General features: G+C 36.4%; 1 protein-coding gene across 9 annotated transcripts in view; it reads left to right on the top strand.

The window, feature by feature from the left end:
• GRM8 (glutamate metabotropic receptor 8) overlaps positions 1–17,283 on the top strand; it is a 355,903-nt gene extending 338,620 nt beyond the window's left edge. For 6 of the 9 annotated variants that reach the window (XM_065048888.1, XM_065048885.1, XM_065048887.1 and 3 more), the window contains 2 exons: positions 10,580–10,826; positions 16,168–17,283. In XM_065048888.1, the coding sequence (XP_064904960.1) occupies positions 10,580–10,826; positions 16,168–16,217 (297 nt within the window). In that variant the 3' untranslated portion in view covers positions 16,218–17,283. Of the gene's footprint in view, positions 1–10,579; positions 10,882–16,167 lie in introns of all 9 variants that reach the window. The other 3 variants (XM_065048889.1, XM_065048893.1, XM_065048892.1) reach the window with 1 other exon arrangement.
• Positions 17,284–17,554: the final 271 nt, after the last annotated feature.

Raw genomic sequence — 17,554 nt, 5'->3', positions numbered from 1 at the left:
CAGGTGACCAAAAAGGCCAACAGCATGCTGGCATGCATCAAGAATATTGTGGCCAGTAGGACTAGGGAAGGGATTGTCTCCTTGTACTCAGGACTGGTGAGGCCACACATCAAATCCTGTGGTCAGTTTTGGGCCACTCATCATAAGAAAGACATGAGGTGCTGCAAAGAGTTCAGAGGAGAGTAACAAGGCTGGTGAGGGTTCTGAAGAACAAGTCTGATGAGGAGCAGTTGAAGGAACAGGGACTGTCTAGCCTGGAGAAAAGGAGGTTGAGAGGTTGAGGGGAGACCTTATTCCTGTCTACAGCGAACTGAAAGGAAGTTGTAGCATGGAGGGTGTTGGTCTCTTCTCCTGAGTAGCAAGTGATAGGACAAGAGGCACCGGCCTCAAGTTGCACCAGGAAAGGTTCAGATTGGATATTAGGAAACATTTATTCACGGAAAGGGTTGTGAAGCCGTGGAACAGGCTGCCCAGAAAAGTGGTTGAGTCACCATCCCTGAAGGTGATGCCCAAGGCTTAGGTTATGGTTGGACTCGATGATTCTGAGAGTCTCTTTCAATCAGAATGATTCTATGATTCTATGATCTGCTATTTGATCTAACCTGAATTAATAAGACTGAATTAATAATAAACAACTTATATTAAATAAATTTTGCTGAAAATTATAAAAGTGCAAAAATAAAATTATTCTCTACATTGTGCTGCATCTTATCTAGTTGTGCAAATCGGAATGCATTTGACCAAAGAGAGTTTTAATTTTCTACATATTTGAAAGGAGTATGAAAGTGATTTGAAGGCTAGACTACAAGTCTGGTAGAAAATCTTTGGAAATCTTATGATGAAGGAATATTTTTACTAAATAAAACTGGGAATAAGGTTGAAATTCATCCTTGTACAGATTACCCAGCTGTAGCCCAATAGATATCATTTTTTTTCTTACTAGTAGAAGGCTCCATGCTTTGTATTGACTTGTCATTGTGGGCTTTTGGAATGTATTTTTGCATGTCTCCTGAGCTTTTGTGAGTTGTGATAACAATTGTCCAGCATTTGGGTGGCTATTCCCTAACCTGTTTTAGGTTAGCTCTCTGAATACTGTATATAGTAAAGATCTAACAAACCTGTGAAGCCACTCGGTAATAAAGTAACTGGGACTTCAATTAATAAGCAGGTAATGGGTGGAGATAGACTGATTATAGATGGGAACTCATTTTTTAAAAGACAAAATAAGCACATAACATTAGGAAATATGTAAAAGTAACCTCAGCTGGACCCAGCACTAAGAAGGAGGGAACACCTGCCATCAATACCATGTACCTTCTGGTGAAGGACTTGGGATGCTGACAACTTAACATAACATCCACTTCTCTCTATTTTTCTTGTGGAAGGATGAATCTGTTGTCCTTAGGAATCAGTAGAGCACAGACAGAGTATGTACCACTGGAGAAAAGGGACCAACACTCAGAAGTTCATGTCTAACAGATTTAGCTTCATTATTAGTGAGATTTCCATGCAATATTACATAATTTGAACAGTAAGAGCTAGTACAATTGTAACTGGATTAATAACAATATTTGCTATAGTTTTTATTAGGCTGCTAAGATTTTAATTAGACTAACAATAAATTCTTTGCTTGGCATTTTGCCCATAAGATCTTAACTATAACACAAAATACCATGAAAATCCTATTACTACATTATGTTGAAGATTCAGTTAATATATAACATAAGAACTACTTTTAAATAATCTCCTTCCTCAGTTTTCCATGCAGCACAGACTTTTTCCAATATGGTTCTTTAATACTGATTTTTTTTTTTTTTTTTACTAGTATTTGAAGATTTCTTAGCTTAGTGTTACAAATTGTGAGTACCTACTTTCTGCTTGAGATTTCAGATTTCAGTACTCCTGAATATCAGAAATATTATGACAGACATGGTAGAAATTGGTCTTCCGTCAGTGACTGACTACTGTGGCTCTATTTATAGTAAGGTTCATGAGATGAATGGATCACATGGCCATTTAAAAACCATAATATTGCAATGAACTGTGTTCTGTGGTATATGTAAATTGTATGATAGTGTGATATCTCATGTATCTTATGGAAAGAAAGAATAATCAAATTACCTATTGATATTTTAAATTACTTTAAAGGTCCACAAGGCAGTGCCTAGCATTTTCCATGAGACATATATCCTGAGGATGGACCACAGTAAAGAAGCAGACTCTAGTTTATTACTGCTCTTAATAAAACATTGTAATAAATGTTGCAGAGAAAGCTGAATATTTTTTCCCTTCAAAAATGCTGCTCATTTCCAGTGAGCAGAGTATTTGATAATGCAACACACTTGTGTCAGTCTGATCTCCTCCATCTTTTCCCACGAAATAGCATCATTTCTGATGCCAATGCTCTATGATTTTCTCTCTAAAACCACTGACTAGGTCTACAGGGGTTACAAATCAACAGAAAGTTTTTTCAAATATAGCAATTATAGAAGAACAAAAGTATCTGAAACTTGTATACTGAAACAAACAAATGGGTGAGGAAGGAACAAACTGAAATAATTAAAGCAGGCTAAAAAGCCAATTTTCTAGATTTTTTTTTGTTAGAGTTGGCATTTGTCAATAGAAATGACAACTGATATTTATGTCTACCACGTTGAGAAGGTGTCATGTTACTGTAAATCACAGAATCATAGAATGGTTTGGGTTGGAAAGGACCTTTAAAGGACATCTAGTTCAACCCCACTGTCGTGGGCAGAGACATCTTTCACTAGATCAGGTTGCTTAAAGCCCCATCCAAACTGGTCTTGAACACTTTCATGGGTGGGACATCCATAACGTCCCTGTACAACTTGTTCCAGTGTCTCATCACCCTCAGAATGATTTTTTTTTTCCTTGTATTCAATCTAAATCAACTCTCAGTTTAAAACTGTTGCCCCTTGTCTTGTCACTACAGGCCTTGTAAAAAGACTCACTCTATCCTTCTTGTAATCCTCCTTTATACATTGAAAGACTACAATATGGGCTCCCTGGAGCCTTCTTTTCTCCAGGCTGAACAACCCCAAGTCTCTCAGCCTGTCTTCACAGGAGAGGTGCTCCAGCCCTATGATAGTTTTTGTGGCCTCCTCTGGACCCTCTCCAACAGATCCATGTCTTTCTTGTACTGGGCACCCCAGAGCTGGATGCAATACTCCAGGTGGAGTCTCATAAGAACCTTCCTTGGCCTGCTGGTCATGCTTCTTTTTATGCAGCCTGGGATACGATTGGCTTTCTGGTCTGCAAGCAGACATTTCTGGCTCATATCTTATTTTTCATCCACCCTGATTGCCAAGTCCTTCTTTGCAGGTCTGTTCTTAATCAGTCTATTCCCTGGTCTACATGGGTATATTCTGTGTTGTTCTCTTAGACTCTATATAATATAGTAACTATACACTGTCAAGAGTATTCACAGGTCATGAAGACAGTTGTCACAGTCCCACTAGGCTTACAATATTAAAATCTCTGAATCTGTCAGCAAGAAAAGCATGGGCACATCACCATTACACAGTGGGAATCAACCCAAACTGCAGGCAAACTCCTGGGAATGGTTTGGAACAGTGTGAGTTGGTCCAGGCCCAGGCCCACTTATGCCAGGAGTGCTCTAACAGTTTAACAGTACAGGCATTAAAGTCCAGGCCTATACGTTAGCATTGTTTCATTGTCTACTACATAGATAAAGTGGTCAAATATTATATTTATCTTAATTGTTCCTCAGCCCTAGAGATCAGCTATTCCTCTTTTCATTTGATACATTACAATTGCATCCTGATACCACCTCTGTGACAGGGGAATCATGTCTTGTTAGGAAATGAGATGAAGAAATACACAGTGTTGGACAACCTTCACTGGTCCAAGGAGAAGTTGTTCCCAAATGACATGGACAGATTAGTAAAGCTTGGTGAAGTGAATGTCTTCAAACTCCTGTTATCTGAATTTCAGGAGTTGTCTTTCTTTGGGATACAGTTGTCATACTCTGACTCTGTGGTAAAATCAGGTATTGAGAAGTCATGGGAAAAAGTTTGGATGAACTGAAGTTAGTTTCAGGCATGTAGTGAAAAACACTTCTTAAGGAAAACTATGCAATGGAAACTTTGCAATGTGCAGATGTGTAACATGTCATTTCCACTGAGCAGCTGACAACACTGAGTTCTCTGTATCTACTTACCTCAAAATAATAAATACAATGCTATAAAAAGACATAGTAAATAACTTCTTTCTTTGCATAAAATAATTTATATGTAGAAAATAAATACTTATAAATATTGTAGAAAGGGTCAAAATTGGACTTAAGTGGAAAATCTGAACAGTGAAGTTGTTACTATAATTCAGTTTCTGAAATGCAGGTGTATACATGTTCCACTGAGGCTACAAGCTTTTGTAGCTCCCCTCCAAGTTTTAATGAAAGTTCATACTTTTGTATACAGCACACATTTCATTTGAAATCATTTATTAGATCTTTCCTTTCTCTTAAAGTTTCTGAAAACAGCTGAAATGTGAAGATAAAAACACAGAGGATTTTTTTTTTCTCATTTTGCTTTGTAATGTACAGAATTATAGCCTACATTTACTGCTTGGGATAATAACCTGATGAATTTTGTATTTTCATGCTTTTGTATTTTAGTTGGATAAAAATATGTATGTTAAGTAGTTTCCCATGTTTTCTAACTGAATAAATATTTGAGGAAGACTCATTCTATGAAGTTTATCTTATACTTGGTAAATAATCTTGTTATACGAGAAAAACAACAACTTACTTTTACCTGTGATGTTTTTATCCAAGAATAGATGAATTTTCTTCCCACAGGTCCAGACAGAAAAGTTTATTATGCAGCGAAAACAATAAAATTCCCTGGTTTAAGCTTATGGACACAGAGGTTCTGCAAAGAAGCATGAATACTTTTGTTTGTGATTGGCACCTTGCCAGCATTGCTGCCTCCCTTTTTGTACTGTCCTGGTTTCAAGTATATTTGCCTGCAGTGAGCCTTTTTGATGATGAATTTAGGTGTGGAATCCATTGCATGGAGTTTCTTTCTGATTTGTGAATACAGCTGTGAAACCATGAGTGTCATGCAGTCAATTCTTTAGCAAGCAGAAACACATGCAAAAGTGATTGTAGTGTTGTGTCATGTGCATGACCTTAAAAGAAGAAAGGGACTGTCTTTTTCTAAGCACTCTAGATTCTGCAGCAGAGGGAGGATGGCTATGAACACTTTCAGTGTTTTTCTGAGACTAAAAAGACTTGTGCTTTCTCCACCACAAATGGAGAGGGACAGTTTTGCTGTCTTTCCCAACCTATGGGATGCATGTGGATAGATAGCATGTGTCTTTATTTTATGATGTATCATTTGTCTTCTGACTATAGATGATGTGATAAAGACTTCCAACAGCTGGGAGTGAAGGCAAGAGTGGTGGGCCTTAAAAAATCTAACTGGCTGAAGGATCTGAGAAGATTAATATAAAAGACATGAAGTATTTGGTAACAAGGATGAAGGAAAAATTAAATAATAATTCAATCTTTTGCTTTGTTACTGGTAGTGTGATACATGTTCACGAGTGCCTGTCTGGGTTTATCTGTCTCGGCAGCATGGTGTAGACCCCATTGTTTGATACTGAGGCTGTTTCTTTAGCCTGTGAAGTAAGGCACTTCTAAATGGCAAATTGTATAGAATTAGCCAGTAAGAGACATTAAACCAGCTCCTATCTTTTTAATCACCCACTTTTCTTTAGAGTGTAAATTGCTGACTTGGATCTGCACTCGGCATTCCAATAGCTTGAGATGTACCAAGCCTTCCCTCTGTGGTTCAGCACTTCACTAATGGTTGGACTTGTTCTTCTTCTGCTTTACAACTACCAGCAGTTAGAGAACTTGCACCAAAGTGGAAAAATTAGATTCAATTCACTCAAGAAGTCACAATAGCTGCGTCTCCCACCTCAGTAGGGTATACTATTAAAACCAGATTAGGGAACAGGTTCAGTAGGAGGTACCCTTTATTTGACCTATTAAAACTGAACAGAAAAGAAAAATAAAAAGCATGAGAAAATCATAAATTCTGGAGGGACCCTGAATATTACCTTATGTGTGAAAGCAGGGGAGGACTCAAACCAAGGAATCAATCTGGATAAAAATCGTGACATTGCCACTGGATTTTTGTGTGTGTGTTTGTTTGGTTTGTTTTTGTTTGATTTTTTTTTTTTTTTTTTTTTTGGTTTGTGGGTTTTTGTGTGTTTTTGCTGTTGTTTGTTTGTTTTTGTTTGTTTCTGTGTTGTTTTGTTGTTGTTGTTGTTGTTGTTGTGGTGGTTTTTTTTCCTCTAATGATAGTTACTACTTTGTGTTGAACTCAAGGTGTGCCTCTGCAAGCACCAAATTGATGAGATGCTACTTGGGGGATATTTCAGTTCTAAGCAGTGAAGCCTAGCTGAGAGACAGTCATTCAGCTAGCTGCTCAGCTAGCTGCACTGTGACAATTTGGTACACATAGCTGTTTTGAGGCACAGAAATTTTTCAGGTTATCAAGGAGGCAATTCAATTTCAAGTACTTCCAAACTGAAGAATTCATTAGAGTATCTGTATCTGTATTTTTCTAAAATATCATTTTTGGGTGCCCTGATATTGCCTATATCACATTTTAAGTTTCAAAGTAGAAAGAAGGAGATACATAGTCTTAGAATCAATGGTAGAAGACAGAAAACCCCTGAATATCCACACAACCATTACATATTTTAGCTGCTGAGGCAGTCAGAGGTTATGCTACCAAACCTGGCAGGTCCTTCTGATGAAGAAAGGGTCCAGGTCATTTGTGAGACAGACAGATAATATATATGAGATATATGAGATAATATATATGAGGGACACAGGTTCTACATAATTTACACGTGACACAGTCTGTTTTGAGGCATCTTTTGTCATTTGTGGAAGTGGAAACAAGTACGTAAGAGGTGCTGTATCAGTTCAGGTATGGGGTTAGGGCAGGCGATGCAGACAGAAAGGTATTTAGGCCTCAAGTTTTTCCCATAGTATAAAGATTTATTTTTTTCTTGTGCTACCATGATTTTAGTTTTCTGTCTTATATCTTCGGACTGTCAAGAACAAGGAGAATAGATATAGCAGTCTTTTTTACATCTATGAAAAGCTTTATTGGACAAAAAGTTGGTAGTTCAGAAGGGATTTTGGTGTGAAAAGTGCTGAAATCCTTTCCTGTGTAACAATGAATCATTGTGAGAAAGGGAACTTTATTCTCCTGTAACTTAGAATAAGATACCACTGTGAGACACATTAAACAGTATTCAGACCTCATATCTTACTAAACTGAACTACTTTTGTTGCTGCTTGATTTTTAGAGCAGTTAATTCTCTAAAAGTTTCAGGTAGCTATGCTCCCAGAATAACAAAAGTATCCAAAATGCACATCCATAAAACATCATTGTCCTCTTGTGAGGGATAAAACAAGGTAAGAGTCAGACAAAAGTCAAATCAAGTGTGTGGTGTCCTGTTTATTAGACTTGTGCTTTGTCAGGCTGTGAGAATGGGGATTCCAAAATTGGGAATGATTAGATGCAGGGGATGTTCCTGTCCTATAAACAGGCTCTCAGCCTGCAAATGGCCATTTAAAAAGAAGTAGGAAAAGAATCAGACCTAGGCTGTCATTGACCAGTAGTCTCCACCCGAGTATGCAGTTGCGTTAGTGTAGGGAGTCAGATTGACGTACACACCACACAAAATGTGTACAGGCAGGTAGTTGTTCAAAGCCTTCCACTCAAGGTCTAGCGAGTTTCTTAAAGTCCTTCTATCTCCTGAGCTTCATTAAAGAGTAAGTAGTAAGGGTGACCCATGTAAAACAAGATCCCTAAGGCCAAAGTTCTGTAAAGACTATATTCACTATTTGAACACTTTTCTGTCAGAAAATTCCTAACTCATTCTAGTTTTAATGCTTACATAATTATAGTGGCTGGTTCAAAACCACAGCAATAATTAGCAATAAATCCCACTGCATGTGAAATGTAATCTGCAATGTGAAACTGTGATCTGTGATTTTTTATTTTTTTAAACACACTGTTGAGCTGGTCCTTTCAATTAAGTCCACAGAAAACACAGTAGATGTAAAGATATAGCTCATGTAAGACACCTGCACTGAGTGCATTGAAATCCATAGGTTCTTATTATTTCAGTGAATGAATGATCGGATTTAGAGTGAATTTACTTACGAAGCAGACATGGTTTCTCTTTAGAATTTATTGATGTTTGGTACTGTGGGACTTCTTATTACAAAAAATGTCATTGAGATCTGCACATATTTGTTGCTAATGTGACTAGTACTATTACATGAATGTATTTATTTAACCCTATAACATCCAGAGGTTCATTAGCCTTTTTTATTGTCTAACTCTTATACTGAACCCTGAGAGAAAGATGAGCCTTAAAGCTCAGGTACTTGATAAGGATTTAAAACATTATAAATTTAAATGCCAGACATTGTTACAAATTCCACAGGTGAGGCTCTAATAGCCACTTAACTACCATGGTTTGAATTTTTTAAAATTGTAAGGCTTCAAAACCAGGCTTTTTATGTTTAATGGAATTTTCATACATGCTACAGTTTGTTAAAGGTATCACTTGCAATGATTTCAGTTGTGTAAATCCCATTGGGAAACATATGTATCTTTAGGAACCAAAATATTTTGCCTTTTGACATCACATAATACAACTCTTAACGCTAAAAGCCACTGCTGTACCAGTTTAATTGGAGATCAGCCATTGTGCTGTTTGCCTGTGAATGTTCATCTGCACAAAGGGCCTTCCACAGGAGTCTGAAAACAACTGCTTGTTAATGTAATCAGGTGAGGTTTTCATTAGAAGTGTTCATGAAGGTAAAACTCTGCTTTCAGGCACATCACTGAAATTTTGAAGATTGGAAGGAATGAAATAATTTCACTGGTCTGAGAAAAGACTGTGTAGTGCATATCTCCTGATGTATTGTCTTAATGTATTACTGAAGGGAAGGTGTTGCTCCTATAACTCTCCTGAGCATAACAGGAAATTCTGATTGTCTTTTCATTCTGGTGCTGTCCCTAAAAGCAGGTTCAACTTCTAACAAATTTTGAAGCGTTGCCAGTCTGTTCTTAAAGACTACATAGGGCTGTCCCTCATTTTGTGGTCAAATTTATCAGTTTTTTGTACAGTTATACGGATGCTTTGCAAGGTGGCTCAGAGCAAGAGTTCAGGCTTCCAAAGTACATTTGTCACATTTCTCACCTACAATTGCTTTAAATGAGAGTATCTCTTTAAATGAAAGCATCTAATGGAAAAACTTCATAAGTTGAAAGACATTGAAAATGTTCAACTGTAATAGTGACTGCACACCAGTTTATTATATCTCTACTTTTCCACCAAGGTCAACTTACCCAAGGGCACTTAATAAAAACAGATGATCTGAAGCTGACATTACATACACACTTACTACCCTATCTCCAGGTTAATGTGTATTGGCCAGTGTTAAAATCATGCCTAACAACGTCAGTGAGTCCTCTACCAAGGCAATGAACAAAGTTTTATTTCAGTATCTTTTTCAGTTTAACATCATTACTGAGAGATTTCCTGCCCAGTTTGAGAAACCACACAGAACTGTAAAGTAAAACTGTCATCCCATAAAATGTCTAAGAAAAAAAAATGTTGAGCAGGACTACAATTAGTATTTCAAATATACTACTGGGATACTTTTCCAAACAGAAACTTTTCTCTGTTGTTCTTATAGAGTAATCATCATCATTTTCTTTTATGGGGCTATGGGGTTGCTTTCTTGTCAATAGAGACTCACTCAGAAATGTCAGATTTTTCCTTCCCATCTGTTTAAAGGGGAATGAGGTCCTTTGTGATCTGATTTCCTGGTTTCCAATTTCCTGATTTTTTTTAGTTAGGACTGTGACATGTTAATATGTTTATTGTGAGCCAAAAGAGCATTGTGATTAGAATTCAACAGCAAGGTGGAACAAACAAACATGAAAAAAACCTAATGAACTCAAGAATATTCAAGCTTCACTATGGAGGAACAATTTTTTCTTTCCAAGCCTGAAGTTCAATGAGTTTATCAAAGATTTCATTAGATTCTGCATTGTGTCTGCTGTTGGTTGAACCATGCTGCATGTACTGAATCGGCACATAGCATATTGTTATAGAAGCTTCTCTGTATTAAAGTAGATGATACAAGGCTAATCCTATTGTCCCTTCTCTTTTCTTATACAGACATATTTATTTTCTGAAAATGCAGTTGTTACAGCATCTTGATTACTTTTATGAGAATGAAGTTTAATGAATATTATGCTGTTTCTACCTTTTACTCTTAAGGTTAAAAAAAACCCAAACAAAACAGCCCTACTTGACTATAATGAAAGGCAACCAAAGTCAAGGGCCTTTCCAATGTATGTACTTTTTTGTAGAGTGTTATTGGTTCACTTTACACCTGGAGTTTTAAAGTTAATTATATTTCTTCTTATGTTAAATGAATATAGCAATGTTTTTTATGTTGTTCTTTCTTTCTTTCCTTCCCCAGATGTACATTCAGACAACAACACTTACTGTCTCCATGAGTTTAAGTGCTTCAGTGTCTCTGGGCATGCTCTACATGCCCAAAGTCTATATTATAATTTTTCACCCGGAGCAAAATGTTCAAAAACGGAAGCGGAGCTTCAAGGCTGTAGTGACAGCTGCCACAATGCAAAGCAAACTGACCCAAAAAGGAAATGACAGACCAAATGGAGAGGTCAAAACTGAACTATGTGAAAGTCTTGAAACCAACAGTAAGTCATCTGTAGACTTTCCCATGGTCAAGAGTGGCAACACTTCTTAATATATGTACGTTCACAAGAATGCACTTTCTTTTAAAAATAGTTTATTCTTTTTGTTGCTTGTTCTGCATGAATTCAGAGATGTGTCAGAATTCATCTACTGCTGAATGCAGGAACGCCCATAGTTGTTTGAAACATTCTTTTTAACAGCAGGCTAGTAAAAACAAAAATAAACAAACAAAAGCAAGAAAACAAAAATATTAGATTTTGGAAAGCCACATATTTTTTAAATTATCTGGTTTAGGTTGTGCTAATTTGGTGTGTTGTGTATTGCTGTGACAGTTGTGGTATGTCCTGACAGTTCATGAAATGTATTTATGGCCATCATTGTATATTCAAAACTCAAAGGCTGTTGACAAAAACATAGTTAAAACAGTTAACATTTTTTTTCAAACATTGCAGTTGCATATGGAGGTGAAAATAATGCTTTTAACCTTTCCACCTTAATATTTGTTGGCTTTTTCCTTTATCACAACTCATCTGTACTAATGCTTCCCAGATTAATGCTTCTCATCAAGGTTTTTGTTGTGGTCTTCCTTATCTAGGAACAAAATTGTCATAATTCATACATGGCTTAATCATTACATGTTCTGACATGTCATAGGTTAGTAATGGCAAAAAGTTCTTTCCCTTGTCAGAAAACTTCCTGAATCTTGCCACATTTCTAAATTGCTCTGGTGTGGAAGAGAACAGAAGTTATAGCTCCTGTTGCACCACATGACATACAGTCTCATAAACTGGGACTTCACAATAAAAATAATCAAATATGAGTAGAACCAGTAACTTCATCCTAAGAGTCTACTAGTAAAGAAGAATTGGTTTCTACTGAGAAGTGAGATGTCATATGGGGTGGACAGCAGGTGTTACAGTTAAAGATAAGTTTTTCAATAATTTTACTCAAAATAAGTTTTTTTCATTTTCATTTTCATTTTCATTTTATTTTTTTTTTTAATTTTTATTACTTTTTGATGGTACTGATTGGAGATTGAAAAGTACGTTTTTGTTCGAGCACATTCAGATAAGGCAAAACCAAGTTTGCAGCAAAGTTTTGTATTTACTTCAAAAAATGCAAGGCCCTACTAAATGCAAACAGAGTTTTCCAGATTGAAGACTATATAAAAGTCCATGAGTTTACCACACTATAGTTCCTAATGCCTGGAGGATACTGCATGCAACTGACTGTCTGATATCTAATTGAGAAATCCTGTGTCTAGTGTTCCTTAAACTGAGATTATTCATGGAACCAGCCGCTGTTGGAAGCAAGTCTGTTTCTCTAGTAGTGTGATGTATGCAGGGTAATGCTTATTTACTGTGCTCTAAACATGATTTTAACAGTAGCACATCTATATAAGTCTGAGCTCACTAGAACTATATCTTGACTAGGCTTTGATCCAGGCATCATAATGTTTCATAGGCAAAAATTCAGAGTCAAGTTACTTGCACTCCAGAGAGGTGTCCTTATATAATTGAACTCTTGGCCTCAAGATTGGTTTCTCTCTTTCCCAAAAATGTTCTGCACTGTTAGGATTTTAACAGCTTCCCTCATTTCTACCAAAATAGTTATTGTCAAAACTTCATAATACCTGTGAATTATCAGTGCATAATGTTACATAAGTCCTTTTCTGTAGATCCATACCAGCAATGTCTCAACATGGCAAAATTTCTGCTTGTACTGACTCCTTGTGAGGTAGATCTTTCTTCTTACTGATAGTATATGAAGCTGACCACAAAAATCAGGCTTTTTGTGGTATACCAGAAGTGGGTAGTGAATGTTTCCTGCCCTTTCCCAAGCACAAAAACTGGTAACGATAACAGTCATAGAATGGTTTGGGTTGGAAGGGACCTTTAAAGGTCACCTAGTTCAACCCCACTGTCACGGTCAGAGACATCTTTCACTAGACCAGGTTGCTCAAAGTCCCATCCAACCTGGCTTTAAACACTTACAGGGATGGGGCTTCCACAATTTTTCTGGGCAGCCTGTTCCAGTGTCTTACTATCCTCATTTATAAAAACTTCTTCCTTACATCTAATATAAATGTATTTTCTTTCAGTATAAAGCCATTCCTCCTTGTCCTATCACTACATGCTCTTGTAAAAAAATCCCTCTCTAGAGTTCTTGTAGGTCCCTCTTAGGTACTGGAAGGCTACCATGTGATCTCCCTGGAGCCTTCTCTTCTCCAGGCTGAACAACCCCAGCTCTTTCAGTCTGTCTTCATAGGAGGGGTGCTCCAACCTTTTGTGGCCCTTCTCAGGACTTGCTCAAATGGGTCCAATCCTCATAACTAGGTGAGAAATAGGATGAGGTTGTCAGGTAATTCCTTTTGTTTCCTACTGAGAGACAACTCTGCTCTGTCTTGTTCATCCTATTCCATGTAACAGACTTTATTCCATGTTGTCTCTTGCATGAATACAGTCATTTTTATTTTTTTTTTTGGGAAACACATTCATTCTTAGTGAAAAACAAGTTTCATCTGGGAAAAAAGATGAAAAAAAATCCAAACACAATTACAGAAAGAATAACAAGTACTTTAAATGCATATAGGTCAGATCACAATAAAAATTCTAAATTGCTTTAGATCCTCTTTTATTTTATTCTTTTTCTTTTTGTCTCATTCCAACAGCAATGTAGTGACTGGAGCTAAAAAACAGTGTTCATTCCCAGAAACATTTTGAGCCAAGTCTGTTACTTTTTCTGGCCATCTATGCTTGCCAACTGTGGCACATGTTATTGCTATGAAATGCTAACAGTCTTAAAGAGCAGGACACCAGCTGCTGAAGGTTTCAGATCCCCAAACAGGAACTGTAGGCTTATTACAGTGAACTATAAACACACTTTCAATATTTATCAAGTCAAAAAAACATTGTTTGGAGATGAGATCAGATTTAATACATTTCAAACTATTATCAACACTAGTTTTCCATGCTATCATTTTTTAAACTAACAACACTCCCAACTCAATAGAATAATTTTTGTTTCTTGGTCAATTCTAGATTATTCTGTCGAAACTATTTAAGTCTCAAATATACAGCAAAGTTACAACAAATTAACAAGTTACTCTAAATCAACTGAGGTATAATAAATACTTATGTTTGTATTTTGAGGTTCGTATAAATGTCCTCACCTCATATAACTCAGCTTACTGAGTTGTGATAAATCTGATTATGTTACATTGCCACAGGCTAAAAACATACACATGAGAAGTTATCATAGAACTCAGCTGATACAGGGTAATGTGTAAACTAGCTTAATCTCATCATGTATTTGAGCCTATTTTCCGGGTGAAGGAAAAAATAAGCTCTGCTCCCTCCATTATTTTGTTCCCAAGTGTGTAGAGTTTGCAGATATGCATTTATTTGTTATTTCTTAACCCAGAACAAAATCCTTTTATGCTCTAAGGAACTTGGTGTCATTTCAGCAGGCCTGCATTATTTTCAGAAGGGACTTAGGGGGTCAAAGGAAAAATAGAATCCTCTCAGAAATCCAGCTGTGGGAGCATGGGAGAGTTCAGACTAGAGCAGTACATCCCATCTGAAAGATGTAAATGAGTCTATATTTGCTTCAAGTGTCCCAATACATGCAAATAAAGCTATTCATGTTGGTGTTTGAATACTGTGATCGATTATGTGAAAGACTTGCTTAATGTGCAAAAAACAAGCCTCTCATGAATAAGCTCTTCCAGAGATAAAGTAGTGGAGCTACCTGTGCAAGTGGAAGCAAAAAAAAACCCTATATTTTGCAGCTCCATTTTAATTATTCATTCTTATATGTACATTCTTAGGGAACAAAAATTACACTGGTTCATGAATTATAATGGTCTTGTTCTGTTGTGCCATAAAAAATGGCGAATGTTATATTAGAATCAAATTGCTCAGAAACCAAACGAAAACATGAAGAAAAAAGGGAGCAGCAAACTTAGTTATTTGTAGTACTTTGTATTGTTTTAGTGATCTTTGATTTAGTTTAATTTTTGGTGCAGGAGAGAGAAACTTTCATTTCTTGGTTTCTGTAGTCTGTCCTTCCTAAATCATTGGATTGTTAGACTGGATTTAGGAGTTAGCATGAAGAATCATTCCCTATCTATCTCAGCTGTTCTCAAAAGATTACATACAAAAAAAAAAAAAAAAAAAAAAAATGGAAAGAAGGAAGTCATGGCAATAGAATTAAGATCTTTGAATCTATAGATCAGACAACTTTTGTGCCATCAAATTACTTTCATCCTGCCAACAACATTCTTCATTATCATAAACAGAACATGTGTGTTAGAGACAGGACATAAAATGTATTCTGGAAGCCAAATTCCTCTTTATGCAGTGTGACATACACCTTATTATAGAGACAAAAAAAGAGACTCAGTCGCCCTGCAGTCTGATTTCCCACACACCCAAATGGTTTAGAATTAGGGAGCTGCCTGTGAGACCTAATGTCACCACTTCCCTCTTCCCACAACTACACTAACACAACAGTGGAGACTTGGGTTGTATTTCTTTTTATGGGGTTTAGATATAAGGGCTAGAAGCTGACATAAACTTCCACATAATATTCACAGCTGCTCACTTTTACAATAACAAAGGTATTTAACTTTCTCAACATATTGCCTCATTCTGAACAAGGGGTATAAATGTTGCTCAAAGGAAGAAGCAATCAGCTGACCATCAACATAAGGATACCATAATAGCATGGCAACTCTAAAATAGAACCTAGGCTCTCATAAGCACTTCTCCTGTCTTACTTATATGCAGATGCTTTGTGTCTGAAGGATCTCCAGAGAATACGTATTGTAGGCTCTAGCTATCCAGTTTCACTAACTTGAAGAGATGTTTCCCATATCTATGGTTCCTTTCAAGGACCATAAGTCTTCTTCTAGATGGACAACCTACCACTAGCTGAACAGTTTTCTTCAACCAGTAGAAGACAGAGAAAAATCTAAGCTCTAAATTAAAAACATGCCTATATCAAAATCAGACAAAATACCAGACAAACAGTAAGTCGAAATTCTGTTACAGGTATGCTAATACCACTCATTCCTCTCTATTGCCCTCTCCTTCCCCAAGTCAGCGAATTAAATAAGTTGCCATAAAGAACATGGAACTTGAGACCCATCTTGTTCACCAGTTGTATACATGCTTAAATTTTCTTACTTTATTCAATGCACACGGGCCATGTTAATTTGGAAATATAATTAGTCATGGTCTAAGTTCAAATGCTAAATATGTGGGGGTTTTTTCCTTTCTTGATTCTAAAAATTCTGAACCTTTCTTTATTTTATTTTTTTTTTTTTAATTTTATTTACAGCCTCCTCTACCAAGACAACTTATGTCAGTTACAGCAATCAGGCAAACTGAGCAGGGATGAAATTCACTTGAAGATCTGCAGGATGGGATTTTGCAAACAAAGACTTTACCACCACCAGAATTCCCTCTTGGAAATATCAGTAGATTACATTCAAATCTATAGTCAGTCTCCTAAAGGACAAGGATTAACAAGAAGCAAAAGACTAAAAGAGACAGAGGAAGGAAAAGTCCAGGTTTATAGCACAGAGATAGTGTCCAGCTTCTGAACTGTTCACTCACAAAAGGAAGAAAATCACAAAAGGAAAACAAATGTTCGCTTGTGAAAAAAAAAAAAAAAAAAAAAAAGCTGTTGAAATAAATCATGTCTGATGTTATATTTGTAAGTACTTTTTTGTGATTGTGACAATTTCCTTTCCTGTCTTACATTGTTCAACTTGTAAAAGAAGATGAGTTTGTTTCTTGTGATGGCTGACTGAATTAAGTCCTGGGCTATGCTAAAATAAATGCAATGGTTAACGCATGCTAATTTTTATACAAAATAATTTATTTCTAATAATAAAGGAATGTTTTGCAAATGTTGAGACTTGTTTTGTTGCAGTTTTAAGACAAAAAAGTCCTTACACTGTTGTCTATTGTTTGTTTAGAATGTGCAGTAAAGGTGGGTGTACAAATAAAATAATAATCATGGCATCAGAAGAATGCAGTGTAAACTCTAAGCATATGTGTGCGTGTGTGTACATGTGCACCTGTGTGTGTATGTACGTGCATGCCTGCATGCATGTGTGTGTGTGTCCTCTGCAGTGTGTGAATTTATTTGTTCAAAGCTTTGTGACTATATTTTTTAATGGAAGGATTTTTCCCACTTCTCACCCTTCAGAGTAAGTGCATTTTATATGTTTGTAAAGTGAAGGACTCCTGACTAATTATTTTGTATGATTGTATTATATTTTTGAACCTCCACTAATAACTTTGATTCCTTTCATTTCTGGAACTTACAGTTTGTAAGACTTTATGACAGCTAGACTGGATTAAGCTGAAGGTCTATTCAGCCTAGTATCCTGTCTCTGACAGGAGAATGTAGCAGATGCTTATCTCAATAAAGGTGACTTTGAAATAACAGGAGAGAAATCAATGGAGAATTTGGAAAGCAGTTACCCAGCAGATACATGTTTTATTGCCTCATTAACACTTAAAAATCAAGGAAATAGATGTCCATCTACAATCTTCACATCTTCTGACTGTGCATGAATTAGAAATTATTATACAAAGAGAAATTCATATAGATATTTATGATGTTAATAACGCTCTCCAAAGAAGTTTAAAAAAGACAGCTAGGGTCTTTCCACTTTGTTACTATACCTGTGGTTTTCTTTAAGATTTTTTCATAC

The sequence above is a fragment of the Columba livia genome, chromosome 1 (genome assembly GCF_036013475.1).
Source record: "Columba livia isolate bColLiv1 breed racing homer chromosome 1, bColLiv1.pat.W.v2, whole genome shotgun sequence".
Classification (NCBI taxonomy): domain Eukaryota; kingdom Metazoa; phylum Chordata; class Aves; order Columbiformes; family Columbidae; genus Columba; species Columba livia.
The sequence above is the reverse complement of the archived record's forward strand: the minus strand, read 5'-3'. Positions and strand labels throughout refer to the sequence as shown.